Here is a 10,614-nt window from a genome sequence, read left to right as displayed (position 1 = left end):
CCTCCTCTATTCGATGTCACTTTAATCATAAGCTTTCGAATCAGATCGCTTCTGTTGTATTCAGAGCTAAAGCTACTCTAAAAAGGATTTAGTTTTACAGATTTCAACACATCGCACTAGTAAGTCTGGTCACAAACTCTGCGGTGGTGATCTACATATATTATAAAACATAAGTTGTGTAAATCAATAAAAAAAATGTATATCCGAAGGGAGGTAGACATCAAATATAACAAAATTATTATTAAAAGGACTACTGTTAATGCTGTTTTGATCGTGTTAACTCCATTACGTTAACCAATTAGCACCCCTTCAAGTGAAGTATCAAGTGAAAAATTCCCAATTATTCAGACCATGCCTCACCCCCCACAACCACCGCATCCTCCCCCACAACCCCCACCGTCACCTCCTCCATCGCCGCCCCCGCTGTCACCTCCAAATCCCCCATCATCCCCACCCCCGCTATCCCCTCCCCATCCCCCACCCCCATCATCCCCTCCCCCGCTATCCCCTCCAGAATAACCCCCACCGTCACCCCCGCTGTCCCCTCCATTTCCCCCTGTGTCCCCCTCCCACCCTCCTCCTCCCCCATCCCATGCACCCTCACCCCCTCCGCATCCGCCGCACCCCCCACAGCCATCTTGATCTCCGTCCCCGCCGTCGGTGTTTTCGTCGCCCTCCTCATTGTGTAGGTCCTCTAGATCCTCGTCTTTGACACAGAAGAAGGCCGCCTCCCAGCCTTCCATCTCATAGTCGTCGTTGTCGTCGTCATCGTCGTACACGTGAGCTTCGTCAATGGGGTGCAGATGCATGGGTTCACTGTCCAACCCGCCCCCGCAGGCGGGAGCAATATGAGAGGACCTTTCCTTCTCTTCTTTCTTCTTCTTGAATTGTTTTCGTAACATATAATTGGCAGGAGTGGATACCATGAATCCAAACGCCATCACCATGGCAAGCTTGTCCGTGGGGAATTCCTTCCTTTGGCTGACGTAAGAGGGCGTGTCTGAGGTGGTTTCCTTGAGTGGTTCAAAGTTGGGTGGTCTTGGTTGACAGAGTACTTGTAACACGCTAACACAGAACGCCAGGGCCAGATTTTCTGCGCCTTCATTCGGGGAGATGTTGATCGTGCATTTGGAAAGTTCGGCGACAAATCCGTGGAACTTGACGGTAAAATCATAGTAACGGAACGGCTCGCTGTCCAGGCGAAGAGTTGACCGCTCACCGGTCGGTAATCTGTACATCGTCACCTCCAAATGACCGGGGCTTCCACGAATAGGGGCACGTCCAGCAGTGTGTTTTGTTGCTAACAATAACAAAATCAACAATAATGATGATTTACAAGATATCACTGTATATAGAGTGGGAGGCTAATCTGAATCACTGTCAATAACTGTTGTTACCTCTGACCCCGGGTTTGCCCTTTCTGACGCCGGTCCAGCGCCCTATCAACACGGCCCAGTCACCATCGTTGTTCTTGATGATCATCGCCCGCTCGCCATCTTGCTGGGACAGGGTAATTGGAGGATTTTCGACGGAAGAATTGACCTGTGCAGCGAAGAGAAACCTACTTAACTTTCATGGTTTTCATGAACAAAAAAGCGTAATTTGGGAACCTATGCAGGGACTTACTATAAGACTCAATGAAACGTTTATCACAAACCTGTGCCGGTGTAGGCAGGGTATCCGGACCTAACAGGTGGCAGACGACACTCAACAAATCGTGATAAAACACGTGAACGACTGACGTCATCAGCGGCAAGCTGTGTATCACGCGGGCAGTAAACATCACTTCACCAACCGCATTCCTAATTCTGATAAAAAAAAAGATAATCATTCAAAATATTTGTCCATCATGATTGACAGCAAGGACGAACATTAATCATGGAAATATATCGAATGGGTGTGGGGCGTAACGCGGCAATGAAACAGTAGTCAATATGATAACAACAAAAAACAAATACTGTACAGAGGGTTATTTTCGCCCTGTGTAATTTTCGCCCTTTTACACTGGCAATCAGTTTCCCCCGTCTTGAATTAGCCCAGACAGAGTTTTTGTTTGAAGAGAGATGATTTAAAACATTGAAATTCGCCTGGTTTTAAATTCGCCCGCTGAAAACGAGGGCGAAAGGGACGAAAATAAAACGGAGCGAATATTTCCCTGTATAAAGTAATTCATTTCAACATTACAGTGAGATATTTTGTTACCTGTGGGTGGCCACTGAACAACTGTGCTCCACTCCCTCTGGAAGACGTGGTAGGGGGACGGGTCCCCACAAGGCCTCGTTGTCCTCGGGAATGACCGCCAACTCAAAGTGGCCGGGTTCCAGCTTTAAGTTGCAGCCTTTGGTATCAGAGACGGTGATCGCGTGTTGTAGCGCCATGGACTCGCCATTGGATAAATGCACGGTAGAGTTGACCGTGAAATAACTACCTTTACCACCTGTACTACCCTCCAACAGATCTCGGCACGATATCCTTCCCGCTCCCAGTAAAGTTTTACCCCCCAGCTTACCAAGTTTTCCGTATTTGAAGAGTTCTACACTGATGAATTCAATCATCTCCGTGTCGATGTCGTACATGGGGATGTGATGAGACTGTGTCCCCCAGGCGCCCCCTACCGGCTTCTTCAGCTTTAGGAGCTCTATGTCCATCCCATTTCTGAATACTGCATTGATTTTGAGTTGGTGAACTTTCAGAGCTGAGGTGTAATCCAGGATTTCTGCTTTTTCCAGTTGTAGCTGTACAATTTTTGCACTGTGTTTGTCAATCACGTCACTGGAAACAGGAAACAGACGACCATTGGCCGGCTTCCCTCTGTACATGGCGCCAAATTCTGAGAAGTTTGTTCCAAATGTTTCCCGCCATAACATCCTTGTCTCCTTGTCGGACTCCACCAGCTTGGAGCCGTCGGTCCTGTCGTTTACCGAATCGTCGTGATTGAAGAGTTTTCCGAGGAGTGATTCAGTGTCTTTCTTGTAAGCTGCCGGGTGGACTTGATGCGAATGCCAGATTAGGTCGACATCATAACAGGGAACTACAAAAGAATCGGGATTCAGTCGCTTCACAGTTAGAAACTGTTTGTATCGCTTAATGGCGTTTTCTATAAACTTTTCGTCTTTATAATGAGGCAAGGAAACTTGATAGTAGAAAAGTCTCTGCCTTCCTGCTGCAGCCTCCAAATCGTATTCAAAACGAGAATCGTACGATGGCGGCTTAATGCTGCTCTCCATGAGGTTGATTACGAAGTCAACATCCGGGTACCTCCGTTTCCACAGTTTCTCCGTGTCAGTGCGGTTGAGGTTGGGCGTGAGACTGTGGTCTATTTCTGAGTTACAGACCCCCACACAGTCCCTGACGTAACACACGGGGGATAGCAGGTGGCAGTGCCACACCCACGCGATGTCCAGAGGAGCGGTGAGGGTCAAGCCCCGGTGTTCGGCGGCGAGTGGTAGCCACAGAGTCTCGTATCTGTAAATAAAAATAATAACGTATTATCCAACTTATGGGTATGTCAAATCCCTCTGTCTGTTAATTCAGGGTTTGTCTTGTTGTTTTATTTTACATCCACCCAGAAAATTCAAAATTAGCAAAATGACAGCTTGTTATATAAGCATAAATGAATAAAAGGTGTGCCTCCTATTTCCAGTCTCAAACAATTAAGTCGGTTGATAGGGAAAATGGTTGTTTAAAGGAATACCGAAACCCCTGGTAAAACATTTCTCTAAACCTGCATGTCCACAAATCCATTCTTTCCTGTCAAAAAATATATTAGGCATTTTCTAGACAAAGACTATAACTAGTAATTATATTATAGTCTGTCCCAAGATATTAATGGTGCACATTTGGATGATTTCTGATAAAAATACAAAAACATAAAAGAAGTGAAATTGAAATCAATGAAAGGGAAAATTTCCAAGATAACTTCATTCACACATTATCATTTTTTCCTCGTAAAAAAAACAGATTCATAATGTGGAATGTTGACATCTTTTCTCCATTCGGAATACCTCGCACAATTTTTCAACATTTTCATCCGGACTTATTTATCGTTGATGCAATGCAAACTCCCCGTAGACTTTTTATTTTTAGCCGTGTATTGAAACCTGACAAACTAGAAGGGGTGTTTCAAAAAGGAAACCTGGGATTTTTTCATACTCTTGAATGAACATCGTCTGAATCAAGAGGTATTTATAAATATCGAATAATTCAAGAAAATACGCGCCAAATATACAGACTTTAGATGAGTGAGACTAAAAATATTATCATATTTTTTTTTCGTTTGGTAGTGACCGAAATAAATGATAAAGGCTTACAGGGTGAACGTTATTATAAAACAATATGACAACTTTGTTACATGTAATCTTGCATGCATGTACATGTTAATTTAAAACCCTTTTAATCATTTTTTTTACTTCATTACATTACAAAGTCTTTTTTCTATAAATTATAATTTTAAATTCATTTAGTATTATATATATCGATTCTTTTTTCTCCATCACAAAAAATCATTATTTCTTTTTTCAAACCCTTACGTCAAAATAATTTACTTTCATCAATTCAAGTTGATCTTATAAAGTATGTACCTGAAGATAGCGTATTTGAGAATCGGACCCTCATAGAGAAGCGGGTATTGGTCAACCTCCTGGAGAAAGGACAGCTCCCTATTGGCCGCTGTCTGGAAATCCACCGAGAACTCGTACGCTTCCACGTCGCCCATAATGGCGAATTGTACCTATACACATCAATCATTATAAATAAGTTTTTAAAATAAATACATTGTGTAAAATGTATACATGAACAAATAACCAGCTGAGTTTCCAAACGTTCACATATGATAAATAAACACGTGTTGAAGGGAAACTCAATTTTGCAAAGTAAAAAAAAGTTCATTTGGCAATTCTAAAAAAATATTTTTTTCAGCTTGTTACCATAACAACGGTCCTCAATCTTTATTTTGAAAATCTAATTCGCGCAACCGTAATAAAGAGTACCAAAAAATCAAGCTTTGCATTTTTCATCTTTTTTATTCAAATTAAATGAAGAAATCATATTTTGAAATTTCTCTTTAGTTGCCATGAAAACACTTTTAAAAATGTGTTTCTTCATAAATGTTTTAAATTTCTTTTTCTTGAAAAATGGCAATTTTGTTCAATAATATATGCAACCTTATTTAAAAAAAACAAGTTGTGCACATTACTTACAATATGTTTTCAAATGTCATTTTACCCTCTGTTACCATGGAAACTGGACCACATCGCAAAAAATAAATGGTGTTGGGCTTTTTTTTTACTTATCAAAGTCTTTCAAATTGTAAAGTATGAAGAAAATCTGTGACTTTGCGTGGCCATGGAATTTTGTTTCTTAAAAAAAATCAATTGATCTTTCATTTATTCAGTCTTTATTTCCCCCTTGCGGAGATTTCATGTTATAAATTATAATATTCAAAGAATGATTCCTTATTACTTATATTTATATAATTTTAAACCATCGTTCGATTATATGTTTAAATATGAATAAGCAGACCCCGCTGGCACCTCAATTTGGCTTTATGAGTTATATAGTACAAAATCGATACGTAGTGTTATCACAGGCATAGACACTGGAAAATGTAAATACATACATATATAATAAGGAAAATATTTATAAATTGTTACATATGCTCTAAAAATAACAGAGATCTATTGTAGCATGCTGATGCCTTGCATACAAATTTTGCGCAAATGCAGATAAATTCTTTCTTGCTTTCTTTATCTAATAATGTTGTGGGTTCAAATTCCCCGAGCAAAATGTAGTATAAAACGCCCTCTCTTAGCTGTGAAAGCTCTACATATAAATGGACATCAAAATTATTGATTAAACTGTTATAAAAAGAATCCCTAACAAAAGCTGTGGATGGACACCCCAATACAGCATGCTGAAACTGGTTGCTGTAAGTGCATTGACATATTCTGCAGTTTTGGTCTATCTACACGGGTGGAATGGTCCAGAGTTTAGCTAATAAATGATTAATTGGTTAATTATTAATTAATTAACTAATAAATTTATTAGTTAATAAATGGAACTTCATCAAATGAAAATTCAAATTTCCAGAGTCTGATAGGAGAGACTGTATTGTGAAAAACTTTAAACATTCGGAAGTCTGGATCATTTTCCGTGCGACTTCTCTATTCATCAGTATGGTGATTATGAATCGACTGTTTAACCATAACTTTCCAATCCTTTTTTTTTCAGGGAATTTACCAGCTTCAAGGAACAATTGTAAATGTTGAAGTAAATTATATTTGGCTAATTTCGTAAATATCCTTAAGAAATCCGGAAAATGGTTTGACGCCGTCCTGTAAAAGGTCACATAATCTAAGTAAGAAAATATTTTTTGCCAGACAGTTAATATCAAGCTTGCACAGTTTTCAAAAAAAGGCTAATTTTCTTTTATCTATTTCCGAAACGATGGGATGCAGTCCAAGCATACTCTCACACATATCTGACCTTGATGAAATTTTCAGACCTTGGATGTCTTTTATCACGAAATGTTGAAATTTGTTTGAACTTGTAAATCTGTTTGCTTTAAATTGTTCCACAGTTCACATCCATACAATACAGTAGGTAATACTATTTTTTGGTAGAGTCTAACAAGAGTTAGAGGGTTCGTATCATGAGATAGGTCGTTCCGTATTGCGAAGTATGCTTTCCTGCCTTTGTTACAGCCTTCCGTTGTTCGCTCACCAGACATGAATTGAGAGTGTTGGATAATACCTAAATCACCCCTGCGAATGTGTTCGGAATGTTTTCTTTATCGTTGCTAAGTATGTAATAAACCCAGAGGTGCTCAAATGAAAGTTCATGAGACTTCACCGAGATTTGTTTAGTTCCTGTGAAATTTCGAGCGGAAGTATAAGTGTTCGGATAATATTCTCAAAATACGTAAGTACTGGTCAATTTTTATATCATATCCTACTTTGATTAATGTTAAAACATCAAAATCTTTTTAAGATGTATTTCTTATTTCACCGTCTAGCGGTTATTTAAATTTAACGATGATATTCAGAACAGAGTTACATGTATCGTTCGTGTTCAACCACGTGTAAAGTTGTTGAAAATGTAAACAGTGGGTTGCTAAATAAAATCATAGCCATGTTTGATGCTTGTGGTGTGCAATACTATGTTTAAAAAAAATAATCGGTGAATGTTTTGCATAAAAACTTAGTATATCGAGGCATTTTCAAGGAACATTCTGCATAAAATAGTATAATCTCTTTCGCTATTGATGTTATTACTAGGTCAGGCGCGGATCGAAAATTAATTCCATGCGGGGATCTCTACTACGCATGTTAATTTTTGCAACAGTAGAAAAAAAACTATTTTTTGTATTGTCACATTTATTTCTAGAATACATTGTATCCACCAATTAATGAAAATTAAGTTTAAAATCAATATACGTCTAGAATTTATATTTGACAACAAGTACCTAGATTCTATAAAATAGACTATGAACACGAGGCACGATTTTTACTGCGAAACTGAAAGGGTCAAATAAAACCCCGTGGTCTAAAATTTAAATGACAATAACATTCGCAGTGGTGTAAATGTTTGTAGCTATCGTTGATTTGAGATGTCCTCCTCTCCTAATTTCCAGGCATGCTGCGTTGGGGGCCTTCCTTTACCAAACCTAACAACGCTAGATTTTTGTGCATTAAAGAAAAAGCGCCATAAACATGAATATCTATATGCAACGTTTTGCATTTTTTGTAAGCCCGCCGGACTTAAACTTAAACATGCAATATCGTCGGCTAATGCTGGGTTTGTTGATTTTACATTGTACACACCAAAGTTACTGCTTACATTTTCATACACCTTCTTGACGAACACCTTGTCTAATTTTAAACCATTCAGAAATTGTGCCATTTACAGCTACTGTGCTTTCATTATTGATATGACAATCGTCTATTATTTTCCATATCTTACCCCTCAATCACAATTTGTAAAGTCTAAACATGGGCGCTTTTCTCCAAACTGTGTCATAAGCTTTTTTACAATCTAAAAATGCCACATATACAGAACTACCGTGGTCATTGTAATGACATATAGTCTCTTGTAAATTAAAACCTGCGGTAATGCAACTCAAATCCTTCTGAAACCCTTGCTGCTGGGGGTTTGGGAACCTAATTTTGCTAGTTATTACGTCCGAAATTCTATTGTGCAGTATTTTTTCAAAAACCTTAACAGACACGACAATAATGATACTGGTCGGTAGCTATCGGGAGAGTTTTTTGTTTTATTTTCTCCTTTATATATTGGGACAACAATACATTTTTTCCACTCACTGGGTATCGCCCCGCATTTGATAATCTCATTGAACAATTTGCATAAGTAAAAGATGACTTTATTGCCCCCATATTTTAAATGTTCTTAAATTCTTGAATACCATCAATTCCCGGCGCTTTAGTTAACGACTTGGTCTACTTCCGATTCGGAAACTTCGTACTTGAGACGTTTGTCGCATTCGTTATAAGATTTAACGTCGTCATATAATTTATTTATGCTCAGAAAATTTTCTTCGTCATAAATACTATTATTTTGAGGGGTATATACATTTTCAAAGTACGTTCCAAATAAATCAGACACACTTTGAGAGATATTTGCAGTTATACCGCCGTACTGAATTTCCGGATACACCCTGCTTTTGCGGGGTCGTTGTTTGCTTATCAGTTTCCAAAACAATCGCGTGTCGCAGCCGGCTGCGTTATCTATGTCAGTATAGGTTTTCTTGATATACTGCTCCAATGCTAGTGACTGGCATTTACGAAAACGCCTTTTCGCGCGCTTATGCGTGATGCATCCTGCTGGGTCTCCCTTCCCTCCCAAATGCCTCTCATTCTCCGTTCTTGGGCATGAGCTTCTTTGACCTCCCCTGTCCAGTAAGGCTTACAGTGGGGGTTAAATTTAGACCTGGGAACGACAGTATTCGCACTTGCTGTTTTACATTTAACGAATGCCATACAAAATTCGTTAATTTCGGGGTGGGTCTCTAGTACATTATTCCCTATTATATCATCTAACTGGTGAGTGACCTCTCTTTCATAAATTTGCTTGGATTCATTTGATATTTTGTGCCATGCTGGAGTTTTGTTAGTAAATTCAATGAGATGATGTTGATTGCTAAAAGTATATTGTACACAGCCAAAACGGGAAGGTGGTCAGACTTGCTTGAGAACGTCCCTTCGGCAAGGATTTCATAAGAACTGAGTGACATGTACATATGCGCATCTGAGAATACATAATCTAACATCGTTTCTGTACTCGTAAATGTGTTATTACATTTGGGCGCTTTATCATTCCTTAACATATGATTAAGATGGTTTTCTTTTATAAAATTTTTAAGCCCCCTTGATTTGTACAAATTGCATCTTCCGATGTCTAACTCCAAACAACTTGCATTAAAGTCACCAGCTACTACAATGTGACCATATCGTGAATAATAATTATAAAAATCTTGTAATATCGACAATTGATCTTTATATGCTTCAATATTTTCTGGGGGGAAGGTAAATCCCTGCTATGTACAAGAGTTCATACATGTACAATACTGTGAGTAGATGCTGGTCTGAAATGTTAAATAACAAAACTTCGTTCCGGACAATGGGTTTTTTCACATTCTAAAACTCCCAAATTCATTTTTCGTAGGGGGGCTTCGCCCCCTGAACCTCCCACTAGGGCTCTGCCCTGGACCCGCTGGGGGCCTCAGGCGGCCCCCAGACCCACTGCCGCAATAAATTTGCCTCACTAGAATATTATCTCAAGCTACGCCCCTGGAATTGATTTTTGATTGTTTTTTAATACATGTATAATTATTATTTTTTTAGCTAATAAAAGATTAAACATCTGCTTAAATTGCATTTATGTGTTAACGTTTTTTTCCCAAAATCATTGATTATATTAATGAAACTAAAATTAACTGCAATACAGAACACTTAGCTATAGAGAGTTTTAAATGCTCAACCATTCGCCCTTATTCTAAAGAAGTTTCCGTCATGTTGTTATAGCCCCTGGGGTCCTGTAAAGACATTTATGTGTACTTTGATGCAACACCTGTAATCGTATGAATTTAACATAATACTCCCCCCCCCCCTCCCCCCCCCACACACACACACACATACAACGGTGCGTGCAACTTTTGGAGGCAGACCAATCACCACTGTCATATCAAATCAATTTAGTTCAATGCGGTACATTTCAAATATAAGTCTACACTGGTAGCCATCAGGCTATTGGAATGTGAGAAGGCGAGGTTAGATGCCATTAATCTTCAGGTGGATCTAATTAATGATATGTGTGCAAGTTCAAATTATAAGGGTTATAAAAACTGAAATGATATCGTTATATGATATTTTTTATATCTTGTTAATAATATAGACTCTACTGACCTTTGGGCCCTGTTCTACTTTACACTGACTTGGGCACCGGCTCTTTGTTTACGTTTTGGGGAAAGTGGGGCCCACGAGGGGACACTCTCTAAATAGTTCTCACATGGAATTTTGTAAATCACTTTTCCTTAGTTGGTTTATTTTCTCAGTTTTGATTTTATTTTCTTATTATTTGGAAAGACTGTAAGGTAGTCCA

General features: G+C 38.9%; 1 protein-coding gene across 1 annotated transcript; it reads right to left on the bottom strand.

Moving 5' to 3' along the window:
* Positions 1 to 356: 356 nt before the first annotated feature.
* On the bottom strand, positions 357 to 10,577 carry LOC105345523 (uncharacterized). Its single transcript, XM_034443198.2, has 6 exons — positions 10,419 to 10,577; positions 4,581 to 4,729; positions 2,203 to 3,465; positions 1,658 to 1,808; positions 1,398 to 1,542; positions 357 to 1,300 (listed from the first exon to the last, which is right to left on the bottom strand). The coding sequence occupies exons 2-6, from the start codon at positions 4,712 to 4,714 to the stop codon at positions 357 to 359; spliced, it is 2,637 nt and encodes an 878-aa protein (XP_034299089.2). The 5' UTR covers positions 4,715 to 4,729; positions 10,419 to 10,577.
* Positions 10,578 to 10,614: the final 37 nt, after the last annotated feature.

The sequence above is a fragment of the Magallana gigas genome, chromosome 5 (genome assembly GCF_963853765.1).
Source record: "Magallana gigas chromosome 5, xbMagGiga1.1, whole genome shotgun sequence".
In the NCBI taxonomy this organism is placed as follows: domain Eukaryota; kingdom Metazoa; phylum Mollusca; class Bivalvia; order Ostreida; family Ostreidae; genus Magallana; species Magallana gigas.
This window is presented reverse-complemented; position numbering and strand designations above follow the sequence as displayed.

Bases quoted from the DNA above. Each gene is read 5' to 3' on its own strand.
- LOC105345523 (XM_034443198.2), bottom strand. From the start codon at position 4,714: ATGGGCGACGTGGAAGCGTACGAGTTCTCGGTGGATTTCCAGACAGCG. The intron at 3,466-4,580 runs GTACATACTTTA...TTTTATTTACAG, and splicing joins CTCAAATACGCTATCTTCAG to ATACGAGACTCTGTGGCTAC. The intron at 1,543-1,657 runs GTTTGTGATAAA...TTCGCTGCACAG, and splicing joins CCCTGCCTACACCGGCACAG to GTCAATTCTTCCGTCGAAAA.